The 18301-nt window shown below is 41.6% G+C and overlaps 1 protein-coding gene and 1 non-coding gene across 2 annotated transcripts in view; both read right to left on the bottom strand.

Annotated features, from left to right (window-relative positions):
* Positions 1-18301, bottom strand: part of Efcab3 (EF-hand calcium binding domain 3) — a 506364-nt gene that overhangs the window by 37172 nt on the left and 450891 nt on the right. Inside the window, exons 171-177 of the mRNA XM_087572380.1 lie at positions 18074-18127; positions 16952-17056; positions 16297-16350; positions 13129-13233; positions 8169-8222; positions 4020-4124; positions 949-1002 (exon numbers count right to left, since the gene is read on the bottom strand). Of these exons, the coding sequence (XP_087428506.1) occupies positions 949-1002; positions 4020-4124; positions 8169-8222; positions 13129-13233; positions 16297-16350; positions 16952-17056; positions 18074-18127 (531 nt within the window). The remainder of the gene's footprint in view (positions 1-948; positions 1003-4019; positions 4125-8168; positions 8223-13128; positions 13234-16296; positions 16351-16951; positions 17057-18073; positions 18128-18301) is intronic.
* On the bottom strand, positions 6596-6702 carry LOC120095378 (U6 spliceosomal RNA). The gene has a single exon (XR_015632550.1). It is a non-coding gene; the product is annotated as a U6 spliceosomal RNA (small nuclear RNA).

Below are 18301 nucleotides of genomic sequence, written 5' to 3'. Positions count from 1 at the left end.
TCTCTAGCACCGTGGCTGCCTGCATGCCTCTGTGTTTCCTGCCATGACGATAATGGGCTGATCCTCTGAACTGTAAGCCGGCCCCAACTAAACGTTTTCTTTTAGAGTTACCATGGTCATGGTGTCTCTTTACAGAGACAAAATCTGAGTTCCTCACTGAGGAAGCATGAGCTCTGTGGGATGAGGGTAGAGACAGCCTCCCAGCATGATATTCACACCTGTCCATTCTTGTCTATATGAACATAGAACACAGATGCATACAATCATGTATGCATAAGAGAGAATGTGCTGATAAAATTATGGATTATTGTCAGAAGCCAGAACAGGTAATTATTTTTTCTTTTTTTGGTTCTTTTTTTCGGAGCTGGGGACCGAACCCAGGGCCTTGCGCTTCCTAGGTAAGCGCTCTACCGCTGAGCTAAATCCCCAACACCGGTAATTATTTTTTCACTTTGACTTATTTTATTTTCTGAATATATACATTTTCTATAATGACCATACATCACCTTAATTTTTCAGTGCTGATGCTCGAATCTAGGCCATTGCACCTGCCAATGAAGGGTTTTACCACTGACTACACTCCCGGGCCTATGCACTACTTTAAAGAAGACTGCAGTACACTTCCAAAGCTAAAGTTGTTTTCCTTTTGATTTTTATGTGTATAGGTGTTTTTCCTGCATATGTGGGAATTGTATGTGCAGTGCCTTTGGGGGCTGGAAGAGGGCGTTGGATGCCATGGGACTGGAGTTACAGGCCATTGTGAGCCACCATGAGGGGTGCTGGGAACGAGAGTTGGGTCTTTTGCAAGAGCAGTTAGAGCTTTTAACAGCTGAGCTGTCTCTGTAGCCCTCCACATATTACCTTTACAACCAATAAAGAAAACCTATGGAAATAAATGTATGGTGTCGAATTATTAACTTTAAATTTCACTAATAAGTTTTCACTCACGTTTAAGCTTCTTCAGGCCCTCCATTACTGAGTGCACAATAACCTTCCCGTTTCCTGTAAAATATTTGATTCAGAGACAGAGGCAGCAGCCATATAAAAACTTAGTAAGGTTAATAAAAGTTGTGAAATTATTAAAAGCAACATATTTCATTATTTTTGCCTCAAGCGCCCCCTCTCCCCCTTAGAAAGCACAAGGCTAAAACTTGTATGCGCTTGCTTTGGCGTTCGGATGAGCTTTTCTCTCAGCTGAGTGTGACAGGACTAAGGATGACTTTTGTAGGGAGACGAATACTTCTACAGGGTTCTTTCTCTTTTATACAGTCTGAAGAATTGGTTGATAGTTACGGGTTACAGGTAGGAAAGTGGTATTGCCAACAGACTATGGCTTCCAATCTAGAAGGATCTTTCCCCATCAGATGACACTATATATTTAATTCTTTTTATATTCATTTATTTGTGTGTGTGCGCATGCACCCATGCACATGAGCACCACAGCCTGCATGTGGAGGTCGGAGGAGAACTTGTTTTTTTGTTTTTTTGTTTTCTTTTTTTACGGAGCTGGGGACCGAACCCAGGGCCTTGCGTTTGCTAGGCAAGCGCTTTACCGCTGAGCTAAATCCCCAACCCCTGGAGGAGAACTTGTAATGGAGGAGAACTTGTAGAAGTTGGTTCTCTCCTTCTACTGTGTGGGTTCTGGGGATCAAACTCAGGTTGTCAGGCTTGGCAGCAAGTGCCCTCTGCTGAGCCATTGGTAAGCATGTATGTATGTATGTATGTATGTATGTATGTATGTATGTATGTATGTATGATGTATGCATGCACCTATTATGTTATATATAATATATAATATGTATATGACATATTACCTATAAGTATATAAAAGCAAAGATATGAAGAGAAATATGTTGGCACATGCTCATTAGTAGAAGAGGGAAGGAAGGGCCAGCTCTTGTTCTGACGGGCCGTCTTAAAAGTTCTTTATTAGCATGTATACATAACAATGGGTTTCATTAGACCTTTTTCATACCTGCGTGTAATGCGTTTTGATCATCTTCACTTCTTATGACCTTTTTTCCCTCTCACTTCCGCACTCCTCTTTCCTCTTCTCAGCTAGCCCTTCCTCTTCCAAGTCTTGATTCATTTGTAGGTGAATGACCGGGAAGCCTTTTGGGAAAGCCACCACAGATGTGCTTTGCTACAGTGAGGACACAGTCTGTCTCTGGCTGAAAAGATGCCCGTGCAGCTGTTTAACCATGCTTTCCCAGAAGGCTTCAGTCTCGGCCATATGTTCCTCTGCTTGTTTTTTTTTTTTTTTTTTTTTTTTTTTTCTCACATTAGCTCACACTGTCTTGTGTGCTTTTTCCTCTACTGGACGGAGTTCTCAGAGGACGTTCATTCCTTTTTGTGACCTTACCATTTGACACTGGATTTTTTTTTTTATTAAAAGAACTTTAAAGTTTGTTGGGAGATCCAGAAGTGTATAAAAAAGTCAAAGCACGAGGTGTATATACTACCCCCCCCCCCAATAATCCTTTTGGAATTTAAAGAAGAAACCGTGGTGTTTTGGTTGAGGGGTGAATGGTTGAACGGGAGTCCTAGAATGTGTCAGGAGTATCGGGCAGGCAAAGAGGATGTCACTGTGGGAGGGGGATGGAGTGTGGGGGGGTTCTAGACAAAATGGCACTAACTAAAGGATAAAGTGGGAACCAAACCGTTTTGGGGGATCATGGCTCAGTGGTTTGCAGCCTAACAGGATGGAAGCGATGGAGAAGGCGGAGGAGTGCATGTGGACCATGCTGCGGGGTTTTTGCATGTTATTTTTTATGGTGCTTACATATGGTGATGCTAGGCTAGTGTCCCATCCCAGTGTAGCACAGGGTACCTGTGTTCAAGGGTGAGGTACACACAAACTATCCAGCAATGTCACTGAAACATAACCATAATGGGTAGAAGCGTTACCTTGCCACGTGCTTAAATGTGTGTGTGTGTGTGTGTGTGTGTGTGTGTGTGTAAACAACAGAAACAGTAGTAGAAAAATTAAAGAGTTATAGAGCACAAGGGCCAGTGGGTTGGATTCACCACTGCCCAGCATTATGAATCCCAGCCAATGAGGAGTGCCCAGCATTATGAATCCCAGCCAATGAGGAGCGCCCAGCATTATGAATCCCAGCCAATGAGGAGTGCCCAGCATTATGAATCCCAGCCAATGAGGAGCGCCCAGCATTATGAATCCCAGCCAATGAGGAGCATGAGCAGTCAGCTTCAGACCTGCTTCTCCCCAGTCCGCCTACTGCTCACTTTACTTCCTAGTTTCCAACACTCTGGTTTTTTTCTTGTGTTAGAATCATGCACCCATACACGTTAGCGTATTGGTTGCATTTGGGATTTTTAAGAGGAACGCACAGGCAGAATCCTCACGTCATCTCTTCTCCTCATGTTTTAGATTCTTGGCAGTCAAAATGTGGCCCGTGGACCAGGATTATAGGTGCCACATTGGACCTTGTAAGAAATGCAAGGCTCCACCCTGGACCTGGACACAGCCTGTACTATAACAAGATGTGCAATGTGCTGGCCGGTCTTATGTCAACGTGACCCAAGCAAGAGCCATCTGAAAGGAGGGATCCTCCATTGAGAAAATGCCTCCACAAGACAAGGCGCTTTCTTAATTTGTGACTGATGTGGATGGGCGGGCCCATCGTGGGTGGGGCTGGTGGTCCAGGGCTGTATGAGAAAGCAGGCTGAGCAAGCCATGAGGAGCAGGCCAGTAAGCAGCACTCTTTCATGGCCTCTGCATCAGCTTCTGTCTCCAGGTTCCTGCCCCGTTTGAGGTTCTATCCTGACAGAAACTATCTTCTGACAATAAACGGTGATATGGAAGTGTAAGCCAAATAAACCCTTTCCTTCCCAAATTGCTTTTGGTCATGGCATTTACGACGTCGACAGTAACCCTAAGTAAGACAGAGGTAATTCATATGCCTTAAGCAATACAGAGATCATTTCCGAGGATCTTCTATGCTGGTAGCAAATTTCACTTTTAGGAAGTTCCCGACCTTCCAAGCAGAAACCCTTACCGTCCAACTCCAGGTAAGGCATCAGGTCTTTCAACTCTTCTTCTGTGAGCTTGATCCCCTTAGTCGTTAGAAACTTGGACAAGTGCTGCATGTCAATTGTTTCTCCTTAGAAAGGACGAGAAACGGGGTGCAGATTTATTATAGAAGCAGTGCCTATAGGATGACAAGTGCTGTTTGTGCCTATGCAGACCACTGCCCTGAATGCCTGGAATTAAAAGGAGCGCCGGCAAGGCCCGTGCCTACAGTCCCGCTTTGTGTATGAGCAGGACGCCAACAAGAAAGCCCTGCAGGATTTGAAGCCCGGTGGGCTGTGCTGAACCTGCATCGGACTAGGCTACAAGCAAGGCTTCGTTTTCCCTCTCTCTCTCTCTCCTGCCCCACTTGAATGTTCACGGTCTTCTACAAGCCGCCCTCTCTTCTCCATGACATGGTCTCCCTGTGTTGCTCAGGCTGGTGTCAAACGTAATCTTCCTGCCTCAGTCTCCTAAGTAATCTGGGACTACAGGTAATAGATCTCTGAACCTGGAAATAAACGCCAGTGAAAATTTACATTTTAAAAACTATATTTGCCTTCAATTTGCTTTGCTGGTCACTGTGCATTCCAACAATCCATCTTATCTCAACACGGGGAAGAAAGTTTTCCTTCTTCGTTGTAAGAGATTTAATCACACTAAAGGGTACTACTACTGCTATAAATGGGTCACAGGGGTGGGAGGGGTGGGAGGATCCAATCACCCTACCATAAAACCAGTTCTCAGGTTTTTTTCCCCTAGTCTTTGATAAGGACTGCATTTATATAATGTGGAGATCTTATATAAATATAACTTTGTATTTTGTCTTGCTATGAAGAGTAGGCTGATCTCAAATTTGTGATTCTCCTGCCTCAGCTTCCTGGAATTACAGGTGTGTGCTACCATGATTGGCTTGTGTTTTGCTTTATTTTATTTTATTTTATTTTTTTGGTTCTTTTTTTTCAGAGCTGGGGACCGAACCCAGGGCCTTGCGCTTCCTAGGCAAGCACTCTACCACTGAGCTAAATCCCCAACCTCCTTTTTTTTTTTTTTTTAAAGATTTATTTACTTATTAAATACACTGTAGCCGTCTTCACACACACCAGAAAAGGGCATCAGATCTCATTACAGATGGTTGTGAGCCACCATGTGGTTGCTGGGATTTGAACTCAGGACCTCTGGAAGAGCATTCAGTACTCTTAACCGCTGAGTCATCTTTCCAGCCCTTGTGTTTTGCTTTTTTAACCCAAAATAATTTCTTCATAAGTATTTTTTAAAATTGCTCTATAATCTTTAAAAAGTATTACCTTTTTAAAATTAAGTTTTTAGATTAGTGTCCAAGAAAACGGATTTCATTATGGTGTCTTCATGCATCTGTCATTTACTTTGGTCTGTCTTTTCCTCCCTATCTCCAGCTGGTTCTCCTTTTCCCACAGTTAGTATCCTCTGTTTTCCTATCACATGTATTCTATTATCCTCTGTTCCAAGTCCCTTAAGATCTCTGATGATCCCCTTTCTAGTTTTGTGAGCTCCAAACACACACACACACACACACACACACACACACACACACACACATACACACACACTGACACAAGTACACACATAGACACACAGAGACACACACATAGACACATGCACACAGACACACACACACACACACAGAGTATCAAATTCAGGTTTCACAAATGACAATGTATTGTCTTTCTGAGTCTAGCTTAATTAATTTAGCATAATGATTTGCAGTTTCTATTTTTTTCTGAAAATTTTATGGTTTTCCTTTGTTTTTATGAGATGGGTTTTCTCTGTGTAGCTCTGGCTGTCCTAGAACTCACTTTGTAGACCAGGCTGGCCTTGTCAGAGATCCATCTGCCTCTGTCCCCCCTGAGTGCTGGGATTAAAGGCCTGCACCCCCACTGCCTGGTGATTTTACTTTTCCCTATGGCTGATTAAAGCTCCATTGTCCTGTGTCACCCACTCACTTGTTGATGGACATCTAGGCTGTTTCCATTTCCTGGCTGTTGTGAATAGCACATGGTTATGGAAGTATTCTGTGATAACTGACAGGGTTCTGGTGTTTCATCAAGAGATAACTGTGTTATATGGTGGTTCTATTTTCAGTTGTTGAGGGGATGTATATTGACTGCCACGCTGGCAGCACAAATTTACATTGCCGTCAACGGTGGCACAACTTACTCCACATCCTCCAGCGTTTTTTTTTTTTTTTTTTTTTAAATGGCGACAGAGTCTCAGAGCAGCTTGCTTTGCCCTATCCTCGCTAAGGGAGTTGAGCATCTTTAAAAGTATGTGTTAGCTATTTGTATTTCCCTCTTGAGAACCATTTATTCAGTTCAAGATTATTGATTACCTGCAGAAGTTATGTCTTAGGTGTTTATTTTTTTGAGGTGGCGTTTCCCTGCTATCCTGGAACTTTCTCTGTAGACCAGGCTGGCTCTGGCTTTGAACTCAGATATCCTCCTGCCTCTGCCTCTCCAGTGCTGGAATTAAAGGTGTGTACTAACACACTTGGCTTATGTGTTTCTTTTTGCAGTTTTTTATGTATTTTGGGAAATGGATTACTTCATGGATTTGCGTGTCATCACTGCGCAGGGGTCACGCTGACCTTCTGTGTAGTCTTCCAGGTTTGGTATAAGGGCAGCCAGTGAATACTCTGTATAAGTCTTTATAGTTAGTGTTTTAATCCATGCCATTGACTAATGTTGCATTTATTTTTTTAGACAAAAGTCTTGATATGTGGCTGAGGCCAAACTCAAATTTGTGATTCTCCTGCTCCATAACAGTTTGCATAATGATTCATATATATATATATATATATTTAGCTATTTCTAACCTACTATAGGTTTCCTAGTACTTACTATGAGAATAAAAACATTGAAGCCTGTTTTAAAGTTTTACTCAGTATAGTTAACCCTGTAGGATTCATTTCTAGTTGGAGGTAGTATGGGGTAAAAGGTGTGACTAGTTTTATGGGTTTTGATATTTGATCTGTATTAAAAATTCTGGGGGAAAATTCAGGCTGTGCTATCATTATAAATACATGTGTGGATTAACTGCACTCAGGGCATCCATATATGGAAATATGCCATATAAAAGAATGTAAATGTTGGGGTTGGGGATTTAGCTCATGGTAGAGCTCTTGCCTAGCAAGCTCAAGGCCCTGGGTTCGGTCTTCAGCTCCAAAAAAAAAAAAAAAAAAGAATGTAAACGTTGCCCATGATAACACATGCCTATAATTCCAACACTTGGGAGATAGAGGAAGGAGGATTGGGATTTCAAGGTCATCTTTAGCTACATAGTGGGTTTCAGTAGCCTGGTATTCACACCCTGTTTCAAAAAAGTAAATCATACCTAACTGAAGAATTCCCTAACCATCCACCCAACCATCCACCAACCAACTATCCATCCATCCATCCACCCATCCATCCACCCATCCATCCACTCATCCATCTACCCATCCACCCAACCATTCACCAACCAACTATCCATCCATTCATCCACCCATCCACCCAACCATCCACCCAACCATCCACCAACCATCCACCAACCAACTATCCATCCATCCATCTACCCATCTACCCATCCACCCAACCATCCACCAACCAACTATCCATCCATCCACCCATCCACCCAACCATCCACCCAATCATCCACTAACCATCCACCCAACCATCCACCAACCAACTATCCATCCATCCATCCATCCATCCATCCATCCATCCACCCAATCATCCAGCCAACCAACTATCCATCCATCCATCCATCCATCCACCCACCCATCCACCCACCCATCCACCCACCTAACCCCAACCAACCATCCACCAACCAACTATCCATCCATCCATCCACCCAACCATCCACCCAATCATTCACCAACCATCCACCCAACCATCCACCATCCATCCATCCATCCATCCATCCATCCATCTACCCAATCATCCAGCCAACCAACTATCCATCCATCCATCCATCCATCCATCCATCCAACCAACCAACAACCAACCAACCAACCACATATAAAGAGCAATACTTATGAATGAGAAAGATATTTGCCCAGTATTAGTAGCTATGTGTTTAAGATGCTGTCTATAGATATTTCCTATCATGACTTGAAACTCACCCTTGATATAACTGACGACATCCAACAGTTCGTTCATATCCATTGTTTTGTTACCTGTAAGTTAAGGGAAGATGATTTCATGTTTCAAAGACTTGTAAAAGTTTTGCTCTATTACCTTTTGACATTATGAAGAACCTAAAAATTCAGTGTTTTCTTTTTCTAGTTTGGATTTATCCATAGAGTTAACAGTGCTATCTTGGGAACAAGGAAATCTTATACTGTGAAATGAACAATTATCATATCTTCTATTTTTTCGTTGCTTAACCAGAATCATCTGAGTTAAGAAATGATTTAGCATAATTATGTATAGGGAGAATCTGACCTTATAGATTTTTATTTTGTCAGTTAATTAGCAAATACTGAGTACCTTTCTTGTGCTGGGTCCTTGTGAGGACTTGAGGGTGCTAATGGAAGCATCCTCTAGGAAGAGGATGAGTTCCAAGTGTACGATCTAGTGAGGAAGACAAGCAATGAGCATTGAAACAAAAAGGACAATTTGAGACCTGGTACAGCATTATCAAAAAGGATACAGGACCCTGTAATAAAAGTAATAGATGATGGGTGTGCTTTAGACAAGGATGGCAGGAAAGGCTTCTCTGAGGAGAGTCTGTTGGGCTTGGGCCTGAATGATAAAAAGGGTTAGCCATGTGAGAACTGGGGGTGATGCGGGGAGGATATTTCAATAGAAGATTATCATATATGGTTGAACTATGATGAGAATGCATGTAACATGAGAAGAAAGGACAGTATGATAGGGTCCTGAGTCAAACCCACAGGAATAAGGGTCAAAAACTGTGCGGTATTGAGGGGAAGAACCAAAGATGAGAAAATAAGACAGAAAGCTGGGATAGAGAGGAATACGGGAGCTGATGATTCATGCCACCGAGTTTATCAAGAAGGACGGCATCTTATATACTGTTTGAAGGGGAAAATTGGGATGAAGTCGGCAAAAAGCTCATCAACTGTTGTACAAAGGGAACACACTATATCTCAAGTGCACCACGGACCAAGCACACAGCAGCTTTGGGACTGATGAACACAGCCCTTCAAGTTGGGAACGTCCAGTTCCCAGTAACCTTAACTGCTTTGCGGTCCTGGCTCCAGGCCCAGCTCAGACCTGGAAGCCTACTTCTGGGCAAGGAAAGGGGGAGCACAAGAATGGAGCCTCATTTTCTCTGCTCTCTAATCATAAGGGTAATTGGGAAGGCTGAGGGCTGGAAAAATTACCTAATAATTTTATTGAATTAGTAATATCCAGAAATCTAAATGAAAACACCAAGCAGATAGTTTGACATACTATTCCTTACTTAGACTGACCTAGAGAAAATACATTTACCTAATCAGCTTGCAGATAGCATATGACCCAACGTCACTGAATGTGAATGCCTAGGAAGAGGGTGTAGATGAAAAAGGCACTCATGGGTCCAACCCTGGCTCTGCGTTATTTGGAGATATTGTATGAGAGGAAGAGTCAGAAAAGGAAGTGGAGACTGACAGACGCCATCTAGGGTAGGCTATGATAAGGGAGTGAGTTTTCTGGAGATGGTGTACCATTTTGCATGTCTGCAATGGGTGAGCTCTGTGAGGCATGGACCCCATAGACTTCATCCTGGGATTGCTTCTCACTGCTGATATGCCTTTCCTGCCACTATTACATCACTTAATGACTTCCTGGGTATTTACCTACTATATTGGGAGAATCAATATGAAGATGTACTTTCATGTAGTAATGCAATATGGATGAATTGATGATTTCATAATTCCTGATTTTATAGAACTCCTAAATTGATACAAGTCATCTCAGCTTCCAATAGAATAAAAGCTGCAAGTAGAGCTCTGTAAAACTTTATATGTCACAGACTGATTGCATTAGGAAAAGAGAACAGGTTTGGAACAAATTTACAATCAAGGAAAACATTCCTTCAGGCTAGAACTATCTGGTAACTAAAGGCCATAAACTGGGAATGGACAATTTATTGTAGGTGAAGGACAGAAAATAAACAATCGACTAGTTTATCTATACAAGAATTCAAGATAATAATACACAAGGCAGATGATTTGTCTCTTCACAAAACCATGCTAACTTGCGACATAAAAACTGAGCTTTAAACTTATAATGAATTTGTGGAGCTACAAAATAAGATAATGAATGTTTATTCAGGTATTAGTCTAAATGGAAAGACATATAAGCAGTTCTGCTGTAACCCCTTAAACCTTATCTACCTATGGCATGAACTACTACTTTAAACTTACAGAATATAAAAGTGCTTAGGTAATCAATTATCCTAATGTAACAATTCTACCTGATAATTGTATGAGGTAATTTTTGAGAAGGTATAAAAACTAACAATGATAAAATGGTGATGTAAGCTTTTTCTGCTTCATCCAGTGTGCCTATGTCTGTATGAGTGCCTGACTTTCTTTCTTTTCCTTTCCTTTTCTTTTTTTCGGAGCTGGGGACCGAACCCAGGGCCTTGCACTTGCTAGGCAAGCGTCCTACCACTGAGCTAAATCCCCAACCCCTTCCTTTCCTTTCCTTTCTTTTTCTTCCCCCCCTCTTCCTTTCTTCCTTCCCTTCTTTCCTTCTTTCCCTTCCTTTCTGGCTCACAGAGTTAACTCTCAGACTTTCCCCTGGCCAGTTGAGTCAAAGAGTAAAGAGCCCAAGTAACTAAGTTTCTCTTCTTAATCCCCTGATGCTCTTAGCAGGAGTTAATTGCCAGCTGCTTTTGACCCCAGAATAGCAGGAGAGTTAAATCACTACAAATCGTCAGCTTTTGGCCTCTACACACTCAGTTTGTCTGGACCGCCTCAGGTTAATTAGCTCTTGACAGAAGACACCTGAGTGAGTAAGACAAAGACCACCACGTGAGGCTGGGGCCTCGAAAGTCTGGAGAGAACAAGGTTTCCAAAAAGGTGTGGTCACATGTGTTGAGTGCTAATGAAGTAAGGACAGTCTTGACCATGACCCTTGACAAAGGTAGGCCATTGGTGGCCATGTTGAGAGTTGGGTGAGTGTGACAAAGGCAGATCATTGATGACCATGCTGAGAGCTGGCCAAGTGTGATACTGAGGGTGAAAACCTCATTAGAGAGTGTTAAGATAATGAGGAAGCAGAGACAGGCTGGCTTCAGAATCAGAACGCAGGTAAGAATTACCTTGGTCTTGCTACTACAGGAGTGTACCACCCTGCCTGGCTTTGGGTGGTGGATCTATAAGACACCTCTGTTATCAAGAGGAACTAAGACCAGAGTGGTGACAGGAGACAAGTGTGATGTAATGACACATCAGTATCAATGGCAGTGTGCAGAGAGAAAGAATAGAGAGGAAGACGTTCATGATACAGAAGATTACACTGGGAGCACTGCAGGAGCCAGGTCTCCAAGGCAGCAAGAGGAACAGAACCCAGACACAGTGGAAGTGATTCTGTTCCCTTTATAGCAAGATAGTTCATAAAATGGAAGCTACAAAACCAAGGACCTTCTTGCCTAATTGCATCTATCTTCTTTGTGAAATCTGGGGTGAGGTCATCATCTAAGAGTTGAGGCAAGAAGGTACTAGAAATTTGAATAGAGAATGTGTGAAATTGTCTCTTGAGAGTAAGACAGCAGTTCTTGGAAAATGTAGCGGAGACCCTGTTGGTTTTATTAGGGACCAATGCATAAATCTGTGACGTATGTGAAGTGAGTTTTGTTAGTGTCGTTTTAGGATTCTCTGGCCTCTTGCCATATTCAAGGGTAAGCACAGAGTAAGGAGGTGGCTTGGTGTTTGTTTTATGGGAGTTCTGAGAGTTTAAGCACGAGATCTAAAGAAGGAAGACAGCATTGGTGAGTGGTTGGTGCATGAATGAAAAGTCAGAGGGGGAGAGGTACGAAGGTCTTCGTGGCTGAAGAAAGCTGGGGCTGGCCTTTTAGGCTCTGTTCTGCTGCAGCATACATTCCAATGGCATCAGGATATCACAGTCAGCGTGCATATAGGACAGTGGCACAATAGGACGTGTTAGTCTACACATAATTCCCCCTAATTAACAGTATTGCTCACCAGCTCAGAGTTCTGCTTTCATCTACATAATTTCAGAGAGACCTGGCAGATTTCCATCTCATTGCATACAGGTCTGCAGATGTATACATTTCTTTTTGATTTTATGTGTTGTGTCTCTGTGTGGATATGTGCCCATGAGCAGGTACCTGCCCATGGAGGTGGGAGGTGCTGAATTGCCCTGGAGTTGGAATTACAGAAGCTGCCCTACGTGGGTGATGGGAATCAAACTTGAGTCCTCTGCAAGAATGGTAAGCATTCTTAACTGCTGAACCATCTCTCCAGCCACTGAGTCACTTCCCTGAGTTGTTTATCTTGCTTCATATACTTTACACAACCAAACCTCCATTCCTGCTTTGTTAGAGCACTTCTTACAAAAAGTCAAGGTGACTATCAGGGATTCTTAACCTGGTGTTCATGTACTCACAGAGTGCAGGGATTTCTTGGGCTTGAGTGGTTATTTTCACTAATCACTAATAGAGACATCATTTTAAAATTCTTACTTTAGGCAGCCAACCATGGTAACAGCAGCAGAAACTGTAACTTTGTCACCAATATAAAATCTCCCAAAGTTTGTGTCTGTGTTACTGTTGCAAATATGTTGAAATGTTGCCTATGCTTATCTCTGTTTTAAAATGTTGACAATTTGACCTGCTAGATGAACTGAGGTACTTTAAAACTATTAACCATTTGCATTTCGAATGTTTTGACAAACTATATTTTATTATGACTTGTTTCTGTGCATTTTGAATTTTACTCAGAAGGGGATTGTTAGAGCAGATGTGGAACTGGGTCCACAGCACTGTAAAGTTAGAACCCCTGATCTATATGAAGACAACTGGGTGGCTAAGAGGAATGGGAGTCAGTGAGTGTTTACTGAGGGCTATATTTCCATGACAAGCAGGGTGATTTTTGTGATACTCACCCTCAGGTGGAAGTTGGGTTATTAGTTCTTCAAGTTCTTCACCTTTGATCCTAATTCCCATGTGATCCAAGAAAGATTCCACTTTTTTTACCTTGACCCGTGGCCCTTAGGAAAGAAGCACATGAGATGAGAATGTGGGCATTGAAAGAGTGAAAGGAGCTGATCATGGCCACACATTATAAACCCCACTGGAAAGTCAGACTCTAGAGCCCAAGGAAATTGTTAATGCATGCCCAAGATTTAGATGTATCTCTCAATAGTGGAAAAAACCTGAGGGAAAAATCAACACTCACTTCTTAACAAGTTTTTTCTTTGTTGGAAGGATTACACTTATGGAAGACAAGGAGATTTTTGCCTTTTTTGAGTGTGGGTGTTGGGAATGAAATGTAGGCATTGTTTTGCCTGACATTTTCTAAGCCTTAAGAATTTTTAAATTGAAGTGTAGTTGCATAAATTCCTTCATCCTTCTTCTCCTTACAGAAACTCCCATAACCCCTCTTTAATTCATGCCATACATTCTTTAATTATTGATATATATATACACACATATACATATGTATATGTGAATAAATATGCAAATACAACCTACGGAGTTTATTTAGTATTGTATGTATGAGTGTGTGTGTGTGTGTGTGTGTGTGTGTGTGTGTGTGCATATGCGTGTGCATGCTTTGAGGGCTGACCACTTGGTATTAGAGAGCCTGTTAGGGGGCTCATTCCTAGGGAAGACTAAGACTCCTTCTCTTAGCAGTCATTAATTATAGCTTTCCATCTTGGGTGAGGAGTCCATCAGGTTTCCCTCATCCACCTTGGCAAGTCAATTGACTTTACTTCCTTTATTTTATGTGTATAAATAGTCTTGTATGCTCATATTTATTTATATCACGTGCATGTCTTGTGCCACGGAGGTTATAGGGGGCATCAGATCCCCTCAAGCTAGAGTTAAGGATGGTTGTGAGTGACCATGTGGGTGCTAGGCACTAAACATGGTTCTTCTTCAAGAGCAATGAGTGTTGTTAGCCTTGACCCATTCTCCCCAGCTCCTACCTTCCTTAACCTTTACTTCTCAAGTAGTTATTTTTCTTGAGAAGTAGTTACTTTTCAAGCTGGACAATTTCCTGGTAGTTTTTCTTTTCCTGTCAGAACTTGGAGTTAAACCTGGGACTTGCATATGGGACTAAGCAGTTATGTCTCCATTAAGTTCTTTTTTTTTTTTTTTTCTGGAGCTGGGGACCGAACCCAGGGCCTTGCGCTTGCTAGGCAAGTGCTCTACCACTGAGCTAAATCCCCAACTCCCATCAAGTTCTTAAAAATGGTTTTTGAGATAGAGTATTGGCTGAAGCCATGCAGGAAAGGCTGTGGCTAGCGTGCGGGCGTCTTAGAGATGGCCCACTGTTTTGCATGGCTGTGATAGGTGTGCTCTGAAGAGGCATGGCCTCCAGGGACTTCATCCCGGGGTTGCTTCTTGCTCCTGATGTGCTTTCTCATGCCCACCACTGTTGTATTCCTCGTACAGCTAACAAAGCCTATTGCTTCCTGAGTTTTAACTCACTCTGTTGGGCAGATATCCTGCAGAATCAGTATGAAGGTGTACTTTCATGTAATAATGCTGTTTAGACAAACTGACGATTTCATAATTCCTGATAATGGTTTTATAGGGCTCCTGAACGGAGTCAAGTCATTTTAAGCTCCCCTGCAGAAGAAGAAGAAAGCTGCAAAGAGAGTTCTGTGAACCTTCGTGTGTCACAAGCAGGTAAACTGCATGAGGAAGAGAAATAGGCTTGGGACAGATTTATGATCAAAGGAAAACACTCACTCTTGGTCAGGTCCTGATGATAAGAAAAGGCACAAACAGAAAATAGATAATTAGCTAATTTAACTGTGCAAAACTTTAAAAATAAGATGTAAGATAAATGACCTGTGTCTTGGTAAAAACCTTGTTAACCTATGACATAAAAACTATTGCTTTAAACTTTTAATGAACTGTGGAGCTAAAGCAACAGATAGGGAATATTTACTTAGATGGGAATCTTAATGGAAAGACATGAAACAATTCTGTTGTAGCTTCTTAAGCCTACTGACCTGTGACATGAATTATTGCTTTGAATTTATGAAACTTATGGGATGTAAAAGTGCTTTAGAAAGCCATGTAATCAATTATCCTAATTATTCTGCTGTAACTCCGTCTTGTGTAACATTTTAACTGTGAGGTAATGTTTTTTTCTTACATAGAGAGCTTTCATCTGAGAAGGTATAAAATCCTGAGAGCAAAAAATAAAGGTTGGTTGATTTATCCATTGAGTGTGTGGTGTGTGTGTGTGTGTGTGTGTGTGTGTGTGTGTGTGTGTGTGTGTGTGTACGATTTCCCTTTTCCTTTTTCTTTCTAGCAGGCCCAAGTACTTAAATTTCTTTTTCTAATACCCTCATCTCACTGCTATCAGCTGTAGTTAATTGTCAGAAGTCATCAGCTCTGGCCCCAGAAGAGCAAAAGAGAGCTGAATTGGCAGGAGCTACCAGCTTTTGGCCTACCAACTCTATGTCTCACCTCAGTTTAACCCTGTGTCAAAACTGGTTTTGGACCGAGTATGGCTAAATTGTACAGATTGGCTTCAAACTTGAAAATCTCAGCCTCTGGTAGCATTTTAATGTATAGCCTTCTAATAAAAAAGAACACACTGGGTGTGGTGGCCCATACTTGTAGTCCCATTACTTAATTGGCTGAGATAAGAGGGTTGCTGCAACTTGGAGGCCAACCTGGACTGCAAAATAAATTTGAGGCCAGCCTGGGCTACAGGATAAAATCCTGTCTCAAAAAACAAAAAGAACAAACAAACAAATAAGAACAACCACACAAATTAAAAGGACAACGTCTACAAAAATAGGACACTTAACCTATGTCTCTCAAAGTTTATACAAACAGAAGCAAGTTATAAGTCATATTGATGGATCAATAAATTGACAGAAAGCAAAGCTGGAACATTTTAAGAGTCAACACTAAACATAACCTTTTCCCCCCCTTGAGACAGGGCCTTGCTATATACTGCGCACAGGATTGGAATTCACAATCCTCCTGCCTCAGCCTCCTAATAAGTAGGACTATAGGCACATACTACTACACCTGGCCAAAAATTTCCTTTTTACTTGCTCTTCCACATGCATCTCACTTACCTTTGAGATCCTTCACGTGTTCTAGCAATCTTTTTTTATATATCTTCCCACCAGCTGCAAGGTAAGATACCATTCAGAATGTGAATTAATCACTGAGAAGATTAATAAGACAGTGTAAACACAGAACAACATCTGTAATTTCGGGAAAATCCCCTAATCAGCCCACTAATTTGCTTGGAAATTTCCTTTCCCTATTATTTAAGAATGAAACCAAATATGAAGAAGTGTGTTTTACCTGCATAAGTGTCTGTACACTTATGCAAGGAATACATGCAGAAGACGGTGTAGGATCTACTGGGATTGGAATTACAGTTGGGTTTGAGTTGTATGGGTGCCGAGAACCAAACTCTGGTCCTCTGCAAGAGCAGCAAGTTATAATCGCTGAGCCATCTGTCCACCCCTCTTCTTGGTCATCATGGAGAGTTGAAAGTATGCCCAGGGCATCAGGAACATTCAACTTTGACAGCAGAGGTTAGTGAAAGAGATTGCCAACCTTCGAGGTTAGTGTGAGTGACAAGAGCAGGCAACAAGATTTCTTTTACAGTGAGAATCTGTTTTCTTAACGGTTTTCCTCATATACAAAAGTGTATCATTCTAGAAGTATTCACCTCTATGGCCCTGAATCCAAGTGTGAAGAAGTGACTTCAGTACTCACTGTAAATGGACAGAGCTTTCTGCAGCTCCTTGAACACATTGTCTGGGAATACCAGGCCCATTTTCCTTAGCTCGTTTTTCAGATCATCAATATGAACCTTATCCCCTTTAGAAAGATGCAGATTTTTAACAGGTAAGAATTTTAGCAATGGATGAATGATTTTATTTATTCATTGTGTGTGTGGCCATGCAAGCATGTCTGAATGCATGTGCATGTGGTCAGCCTTTAATCTTCAGCTGTCTCTTCTTTTTTGTTTTTGAGACAGGGTTTCTCACTGGGAAGTGGGGTTTGCTCGGTAGGTAACACTGTCAATGAACTTCAGAGATTTGCCTGACTCTGTATCCCTCGTACCTGACTGCAAATTTATGCCACCATGCCCAGCTTTTTCTGTGAGTTCTGGGACTAAAGCTCAGGTCTTCCTCTGAGGGCTCTATTGACTGACACAAGCATGGATGATTTTAGATCATGGAAAGGTTATTTAAATTGCTTATGTGTCTTCAAAGAAAATTGTTAAGCTGCATAAATTCAAATGGCATGTGAATGTGTCATTTGTTAATAGAAGGAGAATTTATACTTTAATTCACAAGAAGGGGAAGCTCACATTCCAGATACAGATCAAACACCAGCATATTATCAGAGTTTCAGAGGATGTTATGTAGCAACAGGTCTACAAAATCTTCACTTTGAACAGTGTTTTTGCTGTTTAGACAGCAGATCTAATTCTTAGTAGCTCCTTCCTGAATATTCTCTCTCTCTCTCTCTCTCTCTCTCTCTCTCTCTCTCTCTCTCTCTACACACACACACACACACACACACACACACACACACACACACACACCATCCTACACAAGCAAAACTCAAATCTAATAGTAAGATTGTGGAACAAATAATCATGCCATTTGTAGCCTCAAAAGAAAACTAATGTTTAAATATACTATTTTTTTCTATAAAATATTATGGCTTTAGTTAAGAATGGATGACATTGGGGTTGGGGATTTAGCTCAGCGGTAGAGTGCTTGCCTAGCAAGCGCAAGGCCCTGGGTTCGGTCCCCAGCTCCAAAAAAAAGAAAAGAAAAAAAAAAGGACTAAAGAATGGATGACATTTTAATTATAACTACTTACCAGTAAAAGTTTTTGATTTATCCATTAACACACTTAATTCAACCATTTTATTCTCTGAAAGAAAAGACAATCCAGGCATAGAGACCCAGTTAGATTTGGGAAAGTAACAAAAAAATACTTATTGCAAAGTGCTGGGATTCATCCATCTTTCATGGTTTCTATTTTTAACTATTTTAGCTCATGAAAAAAAGAAAAAAAGATGATGGAAATTTAAAGACTCACCCACCA

Source organism: Rattus norvegicus, chromosome 10 (assembly GCF_021556685.1).
Source record: "Rattus norvegicus strain SHRSP/BbbUtx chromosome 10, alternate assembly SHRSP_T2T, whole genome shotgun sequence".
Classification (NCBI taxonomy): domain Eukaryota; kingdom Metazoa; phylum Chordata; class Mammalia; order Rodentia; family Muridae; genus Rattus; species Rattus norvegicus.
This window is presented reverse-complemented; position numbering and strand designations above follow the sequence as displayed.